The sequence below is a fragment of the Malus domestica genome, chromosome 05, assembly GCF_042453785.1.
Source record: "Malus domestica chromosome 05, GDT2T_hap1".
NCBI classification, from domain to species: domain Eukaryota; kingdom Viridiplantae; phylum Streptophyta; class Magnoliopsida; order Rosales; family Rosaceae; genus Malus; species Malus domestica.
In genome coordinates this window covers 6,776,433-6,797,674 of record NC_091665.1, presented here as the reverse complement: position 1 = coordinate 6,797,674, position 21,242 = coordinate 6,776,433, and the positions used below count along the sequence as shown (strand labels likewise).

Below are 21,242 nucleotides of genomic sequence, written 5' to 3'. Positions count from 1 at the left end.
ACAAATTAACTCCCTTGCAATACAACTTTTCTTCTGCTCATCCAAAGACTCTAAACTACAATTAAATCCTAAACAAATTAATCGTACGTAGTTAAGAAAAATCCAGTTGCACAAGTTAACATGCATCCTCATAGGGCCGGCCGTGACTTAGGGCGAGCAGGGCGACCTTCCAGGGCCCAAAAAAGTCAGGGGCACAAGTTAGTTAACATTGTTCTTAGCAAAGATCTCCCCATGCATGCATGTAATTAGCTAGCAGTAGCAGAGCCGTCGCAAGGTGGAGATCTGAAGATGAATACTAGTTAGAGGGAACATGGTAATACTTCCCTTTACACATGCACCTGTAGACTATTGGGCATGACTCTGAAGTGGAGCACTTGAAGCTCACCATCACTCTTTTACATGGAAAGCACGGTCCGCACGCATGTGAACAGTCCGGCAACCTCGATCCGCTTTGGTATAGGTCCTTCCTCTCTTCTTCCTTTCCTCTTTCCTCGTCTCCTTCCTCGCTTCGGTACAGGTTCTCTCTGTTACCGGCTGCAACTTCTCTTTGAAGGTTTACTGAAGCATCAAGGGAGACAAATTAATTACAAAAATAGGAAATTTGGTTTAGACCTAACACGTATAGGATAATGATAATACATGAGTGATTATACATACGAGGGACGTGAGGAGGCCAAACACGTAGGCTTCTGCCTATCGTAATTAGCATGAAGAAAACCACAAGGAGGAAACTTGTGTGGGCTGCAACTCCAACAGACAATCTCTTCTTCATACTTTCTTTGTAACTTGTAATTCTTATAGTGACTGAAATTAACTACACAAATACGAGGAACTACTCAATAGCCTGAGAAATAATAAACGGTGAATATATGACTTTAAGAAATCGAAATGGTAAAAGATTGTTTAAAAAGTCGGACCACTTAATAGTTTGGACTATTGAAGGCAAATCCTGAGAAGAGATTTCCTTACGAAGGAGGAAGACTTAAAGAAAAGCTAAACACAGAGAGATAATGAGAGGAAGAAGTAGAAGGTGCACGATGAGGGATATCCAAGGGGGTAAATATATACAAAATTATATAGGGAGAAAAATATTAAATGGAAAATAGGAGGGAGAGGGAGGGAATGGTTTTAAATGTGGCAGGAGAGAGGAGGGGACATCTGTTGCACTTCACATGATCCACGGCCATCTTTTCAATTTCAAGGTATCACATGTTTTGGCAAGTTACCCAATTTTAACATAAAGTCTCAGATTTTGTAGTGTCCATAATTGATGATTTCAAAAGGACAAAATTTGAAACTTGTACTGTTACTGTACATATATAAGATACTGAGAAGTGAGAAGTGCATGTCTAAAATTACACTATTGGGTCACAGAGTAGCCTGTACACAAACTCAACAGCTATGCAGCTCTCTTGGTAGACACAACTTTAAACAAAAGGTAAATTCAGATTAAGTATCAAGACTTAGGTTTTAAGGAAAAATACCGTGTGTAAGGAAAACTAAGAGTTCCTGATTGACATAACTTTTATCACAAATGATTCCTGAAATTGACCCACCCCATCAAGATGGTCCTTGAAATTGAAAATCAATCAATGCAGTCCCTGAAATTGGGTGTCGCAAATCAATGTAGTCCTTCCGTCATAATTCCATTAAAAAATTTGTTATGTGCTGATGTAGAATACTTTATATTAAACAACTAAAAAAATATTATTGAAAACTAAAAAAAAAATCATTTAATATATATTTTTTTTTCTTCTTCTTCTTCTTCTTTTGGTTTTTTTTTTTTTTTTTCTTCCTCATCTTTCTTTCTTTGTGGGTTGCAGGGGGTGGGGGAAGACGAAATTGGGGTTTTTTTTTTTTTTCCTTTCTTCTTCTTCTTCCTTCCAACCACTATTGGCAACCAAAAAGCCTGATTCCTTAAATGAGTAAAATATTATGAATAATTTAAGAAAAATATTATCAACAAATTACACAGCGTAATCGTACAGAGAGAGGTGTTCATCGGCGCCTTATGGCAGGCTCTCCTAGTAGGACACTCAACAAAACAAGTTTTTTCAGGAGAAAGCCACCTTAATTCGGATAACACCGAATAATGTACAAGCAAGATCCACCAAGCCGGCTACATTATGATACACTGCATTTGGAAAGTCCGGTTTTCTGCATTTCCGAGATGCAAAACTCAAGAACCTGCATCTTGTGCAGCTTCACTAACTTGATTGCCCATTGGTGGATCTGAATTAACTTTGTCTTCTGCTACCGGAGCAGAATTTTCTTCATCTGTTGCTAGCTGGGAAGAGTCCTTTTGGTCAGTTGAAGCAGGAACAGACTTCGTTTTCTCTGGTGCTGCAGGTACAATGTCCATTTCATTTGTCCTAGAAGGAGCAGAGTCCATTTCATCAGCTGCCGGTTGACGTGCTGTCAGCGAAGTTTGAATCTTTTTCTCTATATTTGTTTCAGCGCTTTCATATTCGGAAATGAGATCCATGAATTCATTAAGCAATCTCTGTACTTTTCTATTTGAAGCCATTGCCGGAAGGATATCTTCTCGTAAAAGTTTATGTTTCCTCATTCCCTGCAAAAGCAAAAACACAAGTGAAAAACATGTATAAACAACCTTCCAAAGGCTTAATAAAAAAGCTAAAGCCTAGTAACAATCGGGTCGCAAAGATTGGATGGCAATTGTTAAGAGCATGTGTCATGTTATATACACCATTGAAATTTACCCTGCAATCAACCAAACTGCATGTGATAGTACCCTAGATTTACAAATTGCTCACACATACTGCTTAACCCTCACCATGCAACCAGACTGAGTAAAAGCAGCAGAAATTTAGACTCAAGAAGAGTATCATTAACGCCATATAACAGAACAAATGGGGGGAAAAAAACACTAGGGGAAAAATGGGTTGAAAAATAGCAAAAGACACCTAAAGAACTATACGGAAAGCCTTACAAGCACACAAGGATCCCATGCCGAGTTGTTTAAATCTAAAGTTGTATCGTCCACCATCCCAGTTGGAGGTCCAAGAAAACTCTCACACACTTCTCGTAAACGAGACTCATCTGCTTCCCTGAAATCAGCGAAAACAAAAAGTCATAATAAATATATATATATATATATGCACACACATTGCTGCAGAAACTAAAGTTATTATGCATCAAAAGTTTTAAAATTGTTATACATCCCACACACATATACATATATAATGTTGGCATCACATCTTAAGAGCAGACATTCAGAGCCCCCATGCAACAACATCCACTGCATGGACATAAATATACGTCATGTTTCAAGATACCAAATTCGCAAATTAGCGTCAAATTTGTAAAACCAAATTCACACCTCATGTTTTCTGCCGTATAAAGGGTAAAAGATGATGCCAACAACAAAAGAAAAAGCAGAAGCATAGCATACAAGTATTAGTTAAGAGAAGAACCACCAAGGAACATTATAATAATAAGAGTACTCAACATTAGTTGAAATATATGCACATATAGCACAAAAGAGGAGCAGCAGGAGTGCAAGGACATATAGGTCTTCCTATATTTAATAATACATGCACAATAGAAAATAAATACCTTGCAAGGAAGCGTATATATGATAGAAGGCATTGGCGATAATCTTTAGCTGACTTTAATGCTAGCGAGGAAGCTAACTGAGCCTCCAAGTGAGCACGTGTCTGCACTCCATCATCTGTTACCCTACAGGAAAGTAAAACAGATCAATTCCAAAAGCAGGATACTAGACTGTAGTATGCACGTCAGCAAATATTATAATCTTAACAATTCCATGTTTATCAGTACAAACCTGCTCCAACCTGGCTTTCTGGCCACATATTTCCTAACATCAACTTGCAAAGCAGCCAGCTCACCACCCTGAGCTGAACCCGAATGCCAAGAGCTTGCAAAATTTGACCCAGGAAAGCAATCATCTGCAACCCTAAGCCAACACATCAGGCTAATATCAAAGAGGAAGGCATGGCGAGTGGCAAGAACAACAAGAGGTGAACCAGATCTTGATAGCTTTGCTGATATAACTTTGATCACACCTGGAAAGCATGGATAAAAAGATCAGAAATAAAAGGAGAAAACAATACCAACAGCCACAGTGGCCAGGATGTTAAGCACATCTAGACCGCATGCTGACAAGACATAGGTTATGACTATCCGCCAACTAGAGATCCATAAAGACACTTCAAGGGTTGAAAAGACGAGTGCAAAGTGGTACCTGCGTCTTTTGCAGATGGGTTTGGGTTTGAAGCGACCAGAGATGCCAATGAGTCATGGAGGAGGCAATTCCGCTTTAATAGATCCCATACATAAAAGGATCCTTTTCTTGTGACCAAAAATAATTTCCAGCACTCGTCACAATCTATAAATATTGCTGCAGATCCTACCATCATAGTTGGCATAGCACGCCTCCCACACTTTGTGTAAACCTACTCAAGGGAACCAAAAATGTCGATAAGTTAAATAAATTCAACCACTTATAACAAGCTTGGTGGTAATATATTTGTATCTAAAAATCTATAATTAACATAAATGGCATGATGCTTGTCAGAATATTTAAGGAGATTGAACTAGCTTGTGAGAATTAGGACCTTTGGGTATTCCGCCCCCTTGAATGAACCATACGCCCAACCAAGAGCTTAAGCCAACCACTTGTTCAAAACCCTTTTTTTTTAATGGATTTTCTTAACTACCTTGAAAGAAAAAGAATGCTAAGTTCTGACCTATGGTACATTAGCATCTTACAATCACTTAAAAATCAAACGCTGCAACGGAAATAAAATGCTATAGCTTCAAGGGTAATTCAATATAAAAGATTGATTAGAAAGAACAAGTTGGCATCAGAATCCTAGTACCAAGGTGTTTGTCATAATGTATGACCAAGTCACTGTGCAAAGAAACATTTTAGTAATAAGTACACTAAACTTTAAATGGGATATGTGGAGTGCAACCGCCTAGAAAACAAATCGAATTATATTATGCAGAGTTTTGAACTTAATGAGAAATAAATCTACTAATAACACTTGGTGGAAAAAACGAAGAAAAAGGAGAAAACTTATATGTATACAAGTGTAAAACATATAGATTTTCACCTGTATGCATCCATCTTCACACCCAACAGCCCAGAAGTTTGCGTTTCCAGCTAAAACAGTGACTTTCCCTGATATCCTATCTGACCAAAGAGTTTGCAACCCTCTTGTGCAAGTAATTTCTGTTTCTTTCATGATAAATGTATTTCCCATGCCAACAATGTCGTTTGCAGCGTGTTCCCGAGGTCGAGCTTCCAAGCAAATTGGTACATTGCCTTCTCCTTCTTTCCTATCTAGCACCCTAATTGAAAGAGTGGAACATGAAGAACCTGCCAAACTAGAAGCCTTCAAATTCCCCGACTGTTCCACAGCTATGCTTTCATCTCCACCTGTGGAGGCAGGAACCTTCTCAATAACAAGGCTTTTGGTAATCATAGCTCTAGCAGTTACCCCATGTCCCTCCTTTATTTCAGCGCTTCTGCCAATTGCTCCCCTAATAGATGTTTCTTTGATGCCACTATCAGCTGCAATTAACCCATTCTCATCATTTTTTTTATCAGAAGGCATAGAAGGGAAATCAAGTGCCTGGGTCTGAACCCCAGCAGAAATATTTTCCTGCTGCAGAGGTACCCCAACTGCTTCTGGAATAATCCTCTTTCTACCATCAGGGCGTCTATATTCCCTCTGCTTCACAGGACTGGAAATTCTGGCAGGCATCGAAACCTTATTTAAGCCATCTGCAGAAGTTTTTGTTGCAACCGTTGCATCAACAGAAGGTTTTACAACTGTCTGGTTTTGCTGAACATCCAGAATCACTTTTTTGCTTGGGGCTTGCTTAGCAGATGCTGCTTCGAGCAATAATTGAGCTGGGCTTTCAGCTAAATTTGCTTGCCGACCCCTAACATCACCATAACGGTTTCTCTTCAATTCATCCAGTTCAGCATCACTTAAACGGTTGCCAAGTTCTTTAACATCAAAATGGAAAGTTGCCACTGAACCATCCAAAGAACACGCAAAAAGTGAATAACCATCAGGGCTCCTGTTTCAACGAGAAAAGAAAAACACATTATATAAAGGAATAAACATAAAAAGAATAAAAAGCTAAATTAAAATGATACAGAATATGAAAAAGTACTAACTGGTAGATATTTATAGGAAAACGGAAACCATACCAGGATAAATCCACAACACTTTGAGTAAAGAAATGCTTTGCTACGAAGAGGGGTCGGGGACTTGCAGTAGTCCACACTGTTATAGTCCGGTCCTGACTCCCAATAGCAATGACATTATAAGGTTGTGGTTCTTTCTCTTTTCCTCCTGTCTTTGAAGCACCATTAGTCCACCCAACGGGTGCAGCTTTTTCCTGAGCATTGGAAACGTTCCTCCTAAACATTGAATGGTTAAACTTCACTACAATCACAGGGGCATTATGTCCTAAGAAGTCAAATGTAGCAGACCATTCCCCTCTCTCTAGAACAGGGGCAGAATGCCTTGGTTTCTGGAATCCGTGAGTGGTAGTAATGAAGTGGCCACAAGGGGACCATCCCAACCGCCTGAAAAAGGTAGATCCAAGCTGAAGAAACACAAGCATGTTAGAAAATGATATCTGAACCTGTATAAAGAAACCACAGTGATACAATTGACATACTGATTTTTGCCAATGGCCGTCTGTCCTGTGCACAAGACTCCAGTCACTTGTTCGCCAAATAATTACAGTTTTATCATCTGACTGACTTGCTATGAAGGAGCCAATAGGATCCCAAGTAACTCCTTTAACCAGGCTAGAGTGACCCCTCAGAACAGCAGTGCAAATACCATTGCTCATGTTCCAGATGTGTATAGTGTTATCTAAACTTCCACTGGCCAACATCGAGTCATCTGGAGACCAATTAAGATCCACCTACTTTAAGCATGGAAAAACAGCACCTCAGTAAGACAATACCCACCAGGAACTATAAAAGGATTCCATAGCATTCATTTAGGAAAATTTATATAGAACACAACTAAATTATCCATGATTTTTTCTTTGGTAGGGCAGCTGTATTCATACAAACCCAATTCACTGTAGCTCAAGATAAACCCTGGAAAGCAAGATGACTTTATTTTTTGAAAACAAAAGGTGGATCATATTCATGAAGCAACCCATACTCGATTTCAACAAACTATAAGATGAAAGAATTTATTTAGGTGGTCTGACTCCCAAATAGTAAAAGCAATGTCATTACCACATCTGCAGTATGCCCTCTCAAAGTCATTGCAACTTTCCAATTTTCAAGGTCAGGTGGCTCTCCACTGCCAAACTCAGTGGTTCCTGAACCAGGCTTTCTTTCATGAATTAGAATCACTTGGTCATCTGATCCTGATGCAACAAACCGACCATGCTTAGCCCACCTAACACAATTCACAGAACCAAAGTGATCACGGAGAGTTGCGAGTAGCCTCTGGGCTGATGATTCTTCATTATCCAAATCCCTGCCAAGGGATTTCATGTTCCATACCCGCACCTAATTGGTAAAGTGGGGAGGAATAAATCACTTCCGTGGTATAACAAATGATATCATGTAAATTATTGCAACAAATGTTAATATAAAATAAATATAAACGTGACTATGACCAAACTTGTCTAAAACAAGATATCTGTCGATGACATTATGTTGGTGTTCAAACACCATGTGCAATAAAGAATTATAAAACATAGTTTTATGAAAATTTTGAATGTATGCACACAATGCCCTCAATATTATTGACGCCACACTTTCAAGTATTTGGAGTGAGTTGTTTTTCTAATTTTTCATGGAAAAGTATTTTCAATGAATTCTAGTACTAGAATATGATAGCACAAATACAATGACTGTTAGGTTTTTCCAGCCCATGATAAGTTGTCCTATAAGGAATTATAGTCTTAGAGGATTAAATTGTTTTCCCAATTGGAGTTGTTTTCCCAATTGGAGTTAGTTTCTCAATTGGAGTAGAATTCATAACTAGATTCCAATTAGGATTAATAAAACTTATTGAAGAAAACCTTTATTATGTTTATATAAAGGGGCTATTGTACTAGTTTTGAATTGAAGGGAGCAAAACAACCACTCAAGGGATTAGAGTGAGAGAATACTGTAAAGTGTGTGCGAGAGAAAAGAAAAGCGATAGTGTATTTCTTGTTCTTGTTCTTTCAAGTTTTTCGTCAAGTCCTAGTTCTAGAGATTTGGCAAGATTATTGGTTGTACTCATTATTGATATAGTGAAAGATTGTTGTTGTTGTCCCGTGATGCAGGCACAAATTGCTGAACCACGTAAATTCTTAGTGTTATTTATCTTGGTTATTTGTTTTCGATTTCCGGAGTTTGTTCTATTTTTCCCATTCTTAAATGCGATATTCTCAACAAGTGGTATCAGAGCTAGGTTTGGCTGATATACGTTTAGAATGGAGGGTGCAACCTGCTTTAATTGGGTTACGTGGAAATTAAGAGGAGGACATGCTTCACTAAAGGTGTTAAGATCAAGCCAACAAGTATGTCTGATGCTAATTGGACCAAGATGAAGATAAGCGATGTTTTCTGGCAAAGAAGTCTATAATTGCCTTTGCCAATGACGATGGTAGTTCTGATCAGGGGGAGCCTGGTCAAGAGAAGTTTGGTCAAGTAATTTTGGTCAAGAGATGTTCGATCACATGGAGTTGGTCATGGGTATTGCGATCAGAGGGAGCATGGTCAAGAGAAGTCTAATCAAGAGGGTCTTGGTTAATGAGTAGTTCGATCAAAGGGAGTCTGGTCATGAGTAGTTCAATTAGGGGGAGCGTGGTTATGCGAAGTTCGATCAATGGGAGTTTGGTCAAGAGGAGCAATCCTATTTTTTGGTATACCTTCCTCATGGATTGTTAGGTTTTTCCAGCCCATGATAAGTTGTCCTAAGTCTATAAGGAATTATAGTCTTAGAGGATTAAATTGTTTTCCCAATTGAAGTTGTTTTCCCAATTGGAGTTAGTTTCTCAATTGGAGTAGGATTCATAACTAGATTCCAATTAGGATTAATAATCCTTATTGAAGAAGACCTTTATTATGTCTATATAAAGGGGCTATGGTACTAGTTTTGAATTGAAGGGAGCAAAACAATAAATTGTATACCGCTCAAGGGATTAGAGTGAGAAAATATTGTAAAGTGTGTGTGAGAGAAAAGAAAAGAGATAGTGTATTTCTTGTTCCTGTCCTTTCAGGTTTTTCATCAAGTCCTAGTTCTAGAGATTTGGCAAGATTATTGGTTGTACTCATTATTGATATAGTGAAAGATTGTTGTTGCTGTCCCGTGGACGTAGGCACATATTGCCAAACCACGTAAATTCTTGGTGTTATTTATGTTGGTTATTTGTTTTCGATTTCCGGAGTTTGTTCTATTTTTCCCATTCTTAAACACGATATTCTCAACAATGACATGATTTACTTCAAGTCCAGAACACTATAAATAATTAAGGAAATAAAAAACACGAAGTTTATTTTATATTTGTTTAACTTTAAGAAAGAAAAACTCCGCCTATGTCTTACATGGCCGATCCCAAGCCCGGATAAAGGAGGAGGGGGAGGGCGTCAGGTAGTCGACAGCCGGCACTCCATGATCACGTCGAATCCTTATGAAAATGAATCCAGAACAAAATCGCGCTAAAGCTAGGGCGTCACCCGTAAGTGGCGCGCTGTGTAGCCCGAGCACAGTGATAAGTGAGCAAGGGTCGCTGTATCTCCATCGGCACCCGGATGCAGTGTTAAATGAGCAAGGGGGCCATAGAAACTTCTTTTCGAACGACTCCACTCAAAGTTGTTTGGGAGCATATGCTCCTATCAACTTTACCCGGGACACACAAAAGAAGTACTTTGATCCTATTAGACGGGAGAGGGTGAAGAAGCTAGGACAGAAGGGTAGAGTTCAAGAGAGCAAAATGCGTTTAGGAACGTGGAATATAGGAACCTTAACGGGAAAATCTATGGAAGTAGTGGAAGTTATGGTGAGGAGAAGGATAAATATTATGTGCCTACAAGAAACTAAGTGGGTTGGTAGTAAGGCAAAGGATTTAGAAAACTCAGGGTTTAAACTTTGGTATTCGGGCACAAATAGAACGAGAAACGGTGTTGGCATCATCGTGGACAAGACCTTGGTACAAGATGTTGTAGATGTCAAGAGGGTAGGAGATAGAATCATGGCAATCAAGATTGTAATAGGACAAGAACTTATCAATGTGATTAGTGCGTACGCACCTCAAGTAGGGTTGGATACGAGTTCGAAGGAGAAATTTTGGGAAGATTTTGGAGACTTGGTGCAAGGAATTGCTCAGACGGAGAAGTTATTTATAGGAGGAGATTTAAATGGACACGTGGGCAGGGAGACAGGCAACTATGGAGGTTTTCATGGTGGCCATGGTTTTGGGGAGAGAAACGAGGATGGGGAAGCTATCTTGGATTTTGCAATGGCATATGATCTCTTCTTAGCCAACACCTTCTTTAAGAAGAGAGAAGAACATGTGATCACCTACAAGAGTGGGTCGTCAAAAACACAAATAGATTTTCTTCTAATGAGGAAAGGGGATCGTATAACTTGTAAGGATTGCAAAGTTATACCAGGAGAGAGCGTGGCTAATCAACATCGCTTGTTGGTTATGGATGTACATATCAAAAGAGTAAGACAAAAGAACAAGACTTGGAAGTGCCCAAGGACTAGATGGTGGAATCTAAAAGAAGAAAAACAAGCCATTTTCAAAGAGAAGGTAATCACCCAATGTGTGTGGGATAGAGAGGGGGAAGCTAGCCAAATGTGGGATTCCATGGCTAGTTGTATCCGAAAAGTAGCAAAAGAGGTATTAGGAGAGTCCAAGGGCTTTGCCCCACACCAAAAGGAATCTTGGTGGTGGAATGAGGAGGTACAAACAAAGTGAAGGCTAAGAAGGAATGTTGTAAAGCCTTATACAAGGAGAGGACCGATGAAAATGGTGAAAGGTATAGAAAAGCGAAGCAAGAGGCGAAGAAAGCTGTCAGAGAAGCTAAGTTAGCGGCTTACGACGATATGTATAAACGACTAGATACCAAAGAAGGAGAGTTGGATATCTATAAACTATCTAGAGCAAGGGAAAAGAAGACAAGGGACCTAAACCAAGTGAGGTGCATCAAGGATGAGGATGGAAAGGTTCTTGCTACAGAGAACGCGGTTAAAGACAGATGGAGAGGTTATTTTCATAATCTTTTCAATGAAGGACATGAAATGAGTGCTTCTTTAGGGGAGTTGAGTAACTCAGAAGAGTGTAGAAACTACTCTTTTTATCGTCGAATCCGGAAGGAAGAAGTGGTTGTAGCTTTGAAGAAGATGAAGCATAAAAAAGCAATAGGCCCAGACGATATACCAATCGAAGTGTGGAAACTTTTGGGAGAGACAGGTATAACATGGCTCACTGACCTTTTCAATAGGATTTTGAAAACGAAGAAGATGCCAAATGAGTGGCGAACGAGCACTTTGGTGCCTATCTACAAGAATAAGGGCGACGTACAAAATTGCATGAACTATAGGGGTATTAAGCTAATGAGTCATACAATGAAGCTCTGGGAGAGAGTCATTGAGCATAGATTGAGGCAAGAGACACGGGTTTCAGACAACCAATTCGGGTTCATGCCAGGACGCTCAACCATGGAGGCAATCTATCTCTTACGAAGATTGATGGAAAGATATAGAGATGGGAAAAAGGATTTACACATGGTCTTTATAGATTTGGAAAAAGCGTATGATAGGGTCCCAAGAGACATTCTTTGGAGGATTTTAGAGAAGAAAGGAGTACGAGTAGCATATATCCAAGCTATAAAGGATATGTATGAAGAAGCAAAGACTGCCGTAAGAACTCATGAAGGACAAACCGAAAGCTTTCCCATAACTGTAGGATTACATCAAGGCTCATCCTTAAGTCCTTACCTTTTTGCGTTGGTAATGGATGAGTTAACAAGACATATTCAAGATGATATTCCTTGGTGTATGCTTTTCGCAGACGATATAGTGTTGATAGATGAAACTCAGGAAGGGGTAAATGCAAAGCTTAACCTTTGGAGAGAAGTGTTGGAATCTAAAGGTCTTCGCCTAAGCCGATCAAAGACAGAATATATGGAGTGCAAGTTCAGTGCAAATGGAGGCCAAAACGAGTTAGGGGTGAGGATCGGAGATCAAGAAATACCAAAGAGCGACCGTTTTCGTTACCTAGGATCTATCTTGCAAAAGAACGGAGAATTAGATGGAGATCTCAACCATAGAATACAAGCTGGATGGATGAAGTGGAAGAGTGCATCCGGCGTGTTATGTGACCGCCGTATGCCACTAAAGCTCAAGGGAAAATTTTATAGGACGGCAATAAGGCCGGCGATGCTGTATGGCACAGAATATTGGGCGGTGAAACATCAACACGTACACAAAATGGGTGTAGCGGAGATGAGGATGCTTCGTTGGATGTGTGGGCACACGAGAAAGGATAAGATTAGGAATGAGGATATCCGGGGTAAAGTAGGAGTAGCCGAAATTGAAGGAAAGATGAGAGAAAATCGGTTACGGTGGTTTGGACATGTGCAAAGAAGGCCTACTGACGCTCCGATTAGAAGATGCGACTATGGGACAGAGGTTCAGGGCCGAAGGGGTAGAGGAAGACCTAGGAAAACTTTGGAAGAGACTCTAAGAAAAGACTTAGAGTACTTGGATCTAACGAAGGACATGACACAGGATCGAGTACAATGGCGTTCTAAGATTCATATAGCCGATCCCACTCAGTGACTTGGATTTTCCAAGTCTCCAACCGAGAAGTTTTCCTCACTCGGAAAATTAAGGGAACACTACCCCAACCTACATGCTCCACTCAGAAAGCTTCAACATACAAGCTTCAACAAAAGAAAATTCAAAGAACTTAGCGAAGAAGGCTTTGGTGTATTTAACACAATACGTTGAAATGAAGGAAAGCTTATTTATTGATATCCCCGATAAGCTACAAATAAATACATATACATGAGTCAAAATAAACACACAAGAGGGAGCCTTCACAAAGGTTGCTTAGGAGAAGTCTCAGCAGTCGGTAGAGCCCCAGAAAGAGAAGGCACCGGAGGGGGATCATTTGGAGCCTCAGTACTGGACAGAACCCTAGAAGGAGGAGGCATCAGAGGTTGATCATTTGGAGCTTCATTACGCGGTATAGCCCCAGAAGACGAAGGCAATAAATGCCTTTGGAACAAACCCACAAATCTCTGATGATCAAGTAAAACCTGACCATCAGTTTCCTTCATCTGGTCAAGCTTCCTCTTCATGTTTGTAGCATAGTCATGTGCGAGCCGGTGCAACTGTTTATTCTCATGCTTGAGCCCTCTAATCTCCTGTTTGAGACTCATCACTTCAGCCGCCAATGATTCAACTTGGCGGGTTCGAGCAAATAGGCGTTGGGCCATATTAGACACAGAACCTGCACACTGAACACTGAGAGCCAGCGAATCCTTAACAGCTAACTCATCAGACCGTTTGGAAAGTAGTCTGTTATCTTTGGGAGTGAGAAGGTTCCTGGCCACCACCGCAGCGGTCATATCATTCTTCATCACGGAATCCCCAACGGTAAGAGGACCAGTAGGGGAGACGAAGGATGGGCGCCATATGTTGTCTGGAGAAGGCGGGGCTGCCTCTTCAACAAGGTTCAAGTCAAAACGACGGTCGGAGGGGCCAGACATTTTCAAAGGTGTTGAAGAGAGAAGAGGTCGGACAAATCAAGATCTTAGAAGTGCAAGAATGAAGCTTCTACTGGTGGAGATTCAAGTGTGCTTTGGAACTTAATGCCAGCCCTTATAAAAATCTGCACTCGACGGAGCTTCAGAAATCGAAGAGGCGCCTGCTCAGAAATCGAAGAGGCGTTTGCTTTCTCAAAAGCTGGGCTGCTTAGAGATCACGAGGGTTGATCTCAGAAATCGAAGAGGCGTTTGCTTTCTCAAAAGTTGGGCTGCTCAAAGACCACGAAGGCTGATCTCAGAAATCGAAGAGGCGCTCGCTTTCTCAAAAGATGGGCTCCCCAGAGACCACGAGGGCCGATCGCAGAAATCGAAGAGGCACCTACTTTTCCAGCCTTGTCAGCACCTGTCACACGCACACTCAGCTTTGCGGAAATTATGGGCATTCTGTCAAAGACTTCTGGGGAAGTAGAAAACACATGAATCTTACTGTTCAATCACCCACTTCCCACACGCAACAATAGCTCATGGGTACCACAGAAAACTTTGCCAAAGTTCTTTGCCAAAGTTGAGCACGTGAAGCTTGCAGCTCCCACTACATCGCTCTGACCAAGAAGGGTAAAAGAATAGCAAAGAAACAACACTAACAAAGTTTAGACCCATAAATTTTGAAGGTCTAGCTACCATATTATTACCCACAAGGGTAAAGGAACAGTACCACTGCTGGATAATTGGAAAGTCCCTGTGTGTCAACCTCTGTGCTTCGTGGCAAGGTAGACTAGCAAACATGCCCAACCTTTACTCATATTCGAGAAAACACTCCCAATAAGATTGCTTGCTCCAAAATCGAAGAGGCACCGTCCTCTGAATCTCGAGAGCCAGACTCCCAACATGACTACTTTCTTAAAAATCGAAGAGAGGGTAAAGGAACAGTACCATTGCTGGATAATTGGAAAGTCCCTGTGTGTCAACCTCTGTGCTTCGTGGCAAGGTAGACTAGCAAACATGCCCAACCTTTACTCACATTCGAGAAAACACTCCCAACAAGATTGCTTGCTCCAAAATCGAAGAGGCACCGCCCTCCGAATCTCGAGAGCCAGACTCCCAACATGATTACTTTCTCAAAAATCGAAGAGACACTGCTCCCCGAATCTTCGAGAGCCAGACCCCCAGCATGATTGCTTTCTCAAAAATCGATGAGGCATCGTTCTCCGAATCAATCGAAGAGGCGCTCGCTTTCTCAAAAGCTGGGCTGCTCAGAGACCACGAGGGCCGATCTCAGAAATCGAAGAGGCACCTACTTTTCTAGCCTTGTCAGCACCTGTCACACGAACACTCAGCTTTGCAGAAATTATGGGCATTCTGTCGAAGACTTCTGGTGAAGTAGAAAGCACATGAATCTTACTGTTCAATCACCCACTTCCCACACGCAACAATAGCTCATGGGTACCACAGATAACTTTGCCAAAGTTCTCTGCCAAAGTTGAGCACGTGAAGCTTGCAGCTCCCACTACATCGCTCTGACCAAGAAAGGTGAAAGAATAGCAAAGAAACAGCACTAACAAAGTTTAGACACATAAATTTTGAAGGTCTAGCTACCATATTATTACCCACAAGGGTAAAGGAACAGTACCACTGCTGGATAATTGGAAAGTCCCTGTGTGTCAACCTCTGTGCTTCGTGGCAAGGTAGACTAGCAAACATGCCCAACCTTTACTCACATTCGAGAAAACACTCCCAACAAGATTGCTTGCTCCAAAATCGAAGAGGCACCGTCCTCCGAATCTCGAGAGCCAGACTCCCAACATGACTACTTTCTCAAAATCGAAGAGAGGGTAAAGAAACAGTACCATTGCTGGATAATTGGAAAGTCCCTGTGTGTCAACCTTTGTGCTTCGTGGCAAGGTAGACTAGCAAACATGCCCAACCTTTACTCACATTCGAGACAACACTCCCAACAAGATTGCTTGCTCCAAAATCGAAGAGGCACTGCCCTCCGAATCTCGAGAGCCAGACTCCCAACATGATTACTTCCTCAAAAATCGAAGAGACACTGCTCTCCGAATCTCGAGAGCCAGACCCCCAGCATGATTGCTTTCTCAAAAATCGAAGAGGCATCGTTCTCCGAATCTCGAGAGCCAGATACCACAGACCACTTTTTCAAAGTGCTCTGACAGAGTTAAAACATGTGAAACTGGCAGCTCCCACTACCGTGCTATGACCAAGCAGGGTAAAGGAATAGCATTACTACTTGTTAGGGAGACTCCTATATATGTTGACCCCCATCCCCAACGGACAGGCAGACCTGCAAAAATGCTCAACCCTTCATCATATCTGAGAGGGCACTCCCAACGAAGCCTTTCGAAATATTCAGCTTTCTTTCCCCCCGATAATACCTCTGCAAACAAGCTATACTAGAGCAAGAATATCTCATATCATCAGGGTTAAAAGCAAGAGTATCCCATATCATGCTTTTTCCCTGTCTTTTCCTTTGGCCTTGTTTTTACCTGCAAGACAAGGAGAAAGAGAGCAATCAGTCAGCACTTGGAATCAAGCTTCCAGCCAGGATCTGACTGCCTGGAACCCCTTACCTGATTACTTACCTGGCATTGCTCTCGAGTACTCATCTTCAACATCTTATGTTTCCAGGGAAGATTCCGCATTTGCTTGAGGAACAGATAGGGCAAGTGCGAAGGATACAAGGAAGCATGTGGAGACAAGCGTAACAGCACACGTGCCGATACATCCATTACTCTGTCAAAAGCAAAAGTATCCCATATCAGCAGGGTGGAACGTACTCTAGATTTGATGGACTTGTTTTGACCCTCAAATTCTTCAGTCGGCCTTATACTCTGGAGGAAACCAGAAAACCCTCCAGCTCAGTTCAAGAATAAGCCTGTGGAAAGTTACTTCTTCAAAAGCAAAAGTATCTCATATCATCTCTTCTCATTTTTCTTCTCTTTATCCTTCATGCTGCTGCAAGATGGGGAGAAGGTGAACAATCAGTCGGAGCTCTGATTGCTTACCTTGTCTGTCACCTCTTTCAGCAGACCCCCTAGCTCGGCGACTTGGGGGCTCCTACTACATGGTTTGTATCGCGCTTGACCAAGCCTGAAACTACAAGTAAGCTTCAAGTGAAATTGATACATTACCTTGTGCATCTCCACCAGTTAAAGATACCACCCCTGGATGGAGGAAGAGTACTTCCAGAGAAGATGCCACATCTACCTATGAGACAGATAAGGCAAGTCAAGACGACTCCACACTCCGATACTTAGAAGTTTCGTGATTACGAGATCATTCTCCCACAATATTTCCTAATGTCATTTGTACTAAATCATTCACTTGTACTCACTAAAGGAGAGCTTGAACCTATGTACTTGTGTAAACCCTTCACAATTAATGAGAACTCTTCTATTCCGTGGACGTAGCCAATATGGGTGAACCACGCACATCTTGTGTTTGCTTTCCTATCTCTATCCATTTATATATTTATCCACACTAATGACCGGAGCAATCTAGCGAAAATCACAAAAAGCGACCGTTTTAGCTACCTAGGATCTATCTTGCAAGAGAACGGAGAATTAGATGGAGATCTCAACCATAGAATACGAGCTGGATGGATGAAGTGTAAGAATGCATCCGGCGTGTTGTGTGACCGTCGTAGGCCACTGAAGCTCAAGGGAAAATTTTATAGGACGGCAATAAGGCCAGCGATGTTGTATGGCACAGAATGTTGGGCGGTGAAGCATCAACACGTACACAAAATGGGTGTAGCGGAGATGAGGATGCTTCGTGGGATGTGTGGGCACACGAGAAAGGATAAGATTGGGAATGAGGATATCCGAGGTAAAGTAGGAGTAGCCGAAATTGTAGGAAAGATGAGAGAAAATCGGCTCCGGTGATTTGGACATGTGCAAAGAAGGCCGAATGACGCTCTGGTTCGAAGATGTGACTACGGGACAGAGGTTCAGGGCCGAAGGGGTAGAGGAAGACCTAGGAAAACTTTGGAAGAGACTCTAAGAAAAGACTTAGAGTACTTGGATCTAACGGAGGACATGACACAAAACCGAGCGCAATGGCGTTCTAGGATTCATATAGCCGACCCCACTTAGTGGGAAAAGGCTTTGTTGTTGTTGTTGTTGTAACTTTAAGAAAGAAAAACATATATTGTTGGAAATAGCTTCATGGTCTTAAAGAATGCACTTAGCATGGACTACAACTAAAGTGGAGAGACTTTGAGTAGATGAGTTATGCCATACATGAGATCCTACCTCGAACTATTAATGTTTTTCATCTATTGCATTTTAATTTCAAATGCGAATAAATAAAAACTAGTAATGTACAGACAGCACAAGAAGTACTTCAATAACCATTTTTGAAATACGAAAAACTTAGTTTAAAATAATTAAAATTAAAAAAAAAAAATATATATATATATATACACAAAAGGGTATCATACTAGTAGACAAGAAACATAAATGAAAAATTAAAAATTAAAAATATTCAATAAGTTATGCTCTAAACCGTTAAAATGATGCAGCCCTACAAACAAGTTATGCTCTAAACCGTTAAAAATTATATATTATCCTTAGTTTATGGATTTAAAAGTTAGTCTGCATTCTACTGCATAGATTTAGAATGGTGGATTTATATTTGACTACATAGTTTAATTTGTTTTCATCAAACATTACGTAACATAAAAAAATAGTTTTATCTATCACCAATTCGGAAACCACAGTGTGATTTAAACAATAAAATTAACCACCGTTTTCCTGTGTATTTGAGCTCTGCCCTATTTCAGTTTGTATTTTTTACTAACACAACACAATTCCTAAAAAGAACTCAGACCCCTTCTAAAAACACAATCCAAACACATCATTAGATATACATTACAACCTATTTCCTACATTTCCTAAGCAAGAGTAAAAGGAGGAGAGGAATTGAACCTTGTGATCACCCCCACCAGTGGCAAGCCTAAGTCCACCAGGTTGAACGTCAATGGAGAAAATTTGCATTCCCTCATGTCTGATCCAGCTGGGCTTCTCTGCAATCATCTCTGCTACTTATTTCCAGAACCTGACAAAACAATACCACCTGATGATCCCAAAATTTCAGACTATTGGAGAAAAAAAAATGACACATTTCGGTTAACAAACCAAAAATATAAGCCAATAAAACAAAAAAACCACCTCCTTACTTGACATCATATAAAATAGGTATGCAAATTCATGGTTTTTAAACCAACATAAACCCTATAAAGTGCCTCACAAAGGGCCAGCTAAGACAAAGAAACAAGATCTTGCTCAATAAACGATTTTAACTTGTTGCCTTGGCATAGCACCAAGCCAGAAGGTTATGCAAGATTCAGTGGTTTGGAGCCGGAGACATATAATAAGCCAACCATTAGTGTTTGGGCTAGAGGAGTAAGGATGAGAAAATCAAGGGATAACTGCTTTTGGAAAATTGCAAACCACGATGAATTTTTTGCATCATAGGAAATATTTTTTGGGTCAATTACTTTTTATTTGCGTAGGAATAGAAAGGATAGAGTTGTTAACATCATAGTTATTTACTCATGCTTTCTGATTACATGAAGATTAAAGAGCACAAAAACACACATCATGCAGGATTCAAAATTTGATATACAAAAGAGTATGTTTGTGAAAGGAAGCAATCCTAGAAGATCCCTTCTTACCAAGAAGCTTAACACGAATTCAATTGAAAACAAACTTGAGGAAACCATAGAGAAGCTTATTAATAACAAGGAAATCCTCAGATTTCAATTCCACAGTTAAAAAAAAAAAAAAAAAAAAAAAAAACTCCCTGTGCTGCAACGTTGAATCTAAATTCAAAGCTGACAGATCGAAGAACGCCACAAAAGGTCAATCACAGGCCAATAAGTAAAAAATACCCATGAAGCATTGTACCTAGAATCCGCAAGAACCCTAAAAATTAATATTTCAAACCCGTTTGGAAACCCTAGCGTGGGAATTAGAGTCTGCCATCAAAACAAACGAAATGACGAGAACCATTGAGCACAAATCGATCAAATTACAAAACCATTGAACCTAAGTTTACAGAACTGAACAAATCGCCCAACAAAATGGAAACGAAAAAGCACAGAAAAAACAAAGGCGTATAAAAATCAATAAAATAAGGAAGATTGAGAGCATTTGAAACCCTAGAATCGAAAGTTTTGAAGAGATTGCTTGCTTACCTTTGTGTGGCAGAAGAGGCTGGAGATTTGAGACAGATTGGGAGGCTGGAGATTTGAGACAGATTGGGAGATTCGAGAGATTCTGAGAGATTGTTGGGAGAGTGAGGTCCTTTCTTTCTTTCTCTTATGCGAGAGTGGACGTTTTAGTGTTGAAAACTCTTTTGCAGGCGAGGGAGTAGACGTTCATTACAGAAACACGGGGGTAGACGAGGTCAATTTCAAAACACATTAAGGGTATTTCTGGTATTTAAACAACGTTTTCAATTTCCATCCAAAATTCCGGGAACGGGATACTCTACAATTTTGAAATTCAGAATTTTCGAAATCGAAACAGTATTGGAAGTTGCGAACATAATTCAAAAGTTTACATATGTTACAAGTGTTTTAATATTATTGGACTTTTTGGTACATGTGATTTCATGCTCTTATTGATAATTAGTATAGGATGAAGTATTTAATCATTGAACTATCATCTTAACGAAAATAAGATTCCTGAATTATTTTTTTCAATCAAATAAATTCTTAAATTCATTAAAAATTGTTAATTTCATCCTGACTATTATATTCAAAACTATTTTATTCAATTTTTTGTCAACCTAAGTCACTAGACATAATTTGGGTGTAATACCGCTCTTTTCTCGCCTATAAGCCCTTAACATTTCATATAGGTTGCGAATCTAACGTTTAATTTACTCTTCAAAGTTAACTCCACACACTATTTTTTAATGTAAAATCATCAATCTACTCTCTGATGTGTATCGCATGCAAGTAACGTGACTTAAATTCGCGGAAAATTAAGTATAGTAGCTTTGAATATAATATTATGGATGTAATTGACAGATTTTTATAATTCAATGACTGCTTTTTCTGGAAAAAAGAAGTTTAAGGATCTAATTTTCACTCAGATGATAATTCAGGGACTAAATTGGCAGTTCACTCTTTAGTATATGTTATGCAAATTCATTTTGAGGCATATTAGTGTGAATTTTACTACTGTCTGTTAAAATCGTAATTTGCTATATTTACTTTTTTTCATCTCACTTTTATACTTAGATTTTGATTTTTTCGCCACTTTGATATTTTGTTAACTTAACCATTAACTTTTCTCTATTAACTGATGACTTGTAAAACCCACTCATTCATGTTAAGTGAGCTCACAAGCATGTATGATTCTATCACACAATATGCATGTTGTATATAATAAAATGGCCATGTGGATACTAACAATATTGACTACGAGCATTGTTCATGATGGTTAGTATATTTATAACGTGA

General features: G+C 40.0%; 1 protein-coding gene across 4 annotated transcripts; it reads right to left on the bottom strand.

Annotated features, from left to right (window-relative positions):
* Window positions 1–1,913: 1,913 nt before the first annotated feature.
* On the bottom strand, window positions 1,914–20,157 carry LOC103443939 (protein HIRA). Of its 4 annotated transcripts, none has more exons than XM_029098047.2 (11): window positions 19,968–20,157; window positions 18,697–18,826; window positions 7,265–7,543; window positions 6,688–6,939; window positions 6,212–6,612; window positions 5,103–6,078; window positions 4,229–4,439; window positions 3,809–4,049; window positions 3,580–3,702; window positions 2,954–3,071; window positions 1,914–2,572 (listed from the first exon to the last, which is right to left on the bottom strand). In XM_029098047.2, the coding sequence occupies exons 2-11, from the start codon at window positions 18,802–18,804 to the stop codon at window positions 2,180–2,182; spliced, it is 3,102 nt and encodes a 1,033-aa protein (XP_028953880.1). In that variant the 5' UTR covers window positions 18,805–18,826; window positions 19,968–20,157; the 3' UTR covers window positions 1,914–2,179. The 4 variants fall into 4 exon arrangements, with proteins under 4 accessions (XP_028953880.1, XP_028953881.1, XP_017190132.1 ...); XM_029098048.2 differs by having other exon boundaries at window positions 18,697–18,844; window positions 19,968–20,152; XM_017334643.3 differs by having other exon boundaries at window positions 6,688–6,942; window positions 19,968–20,121.
* Between the last annotated feature and the right edge of the window lie 1,085 nt (window positions 20,158–21,242).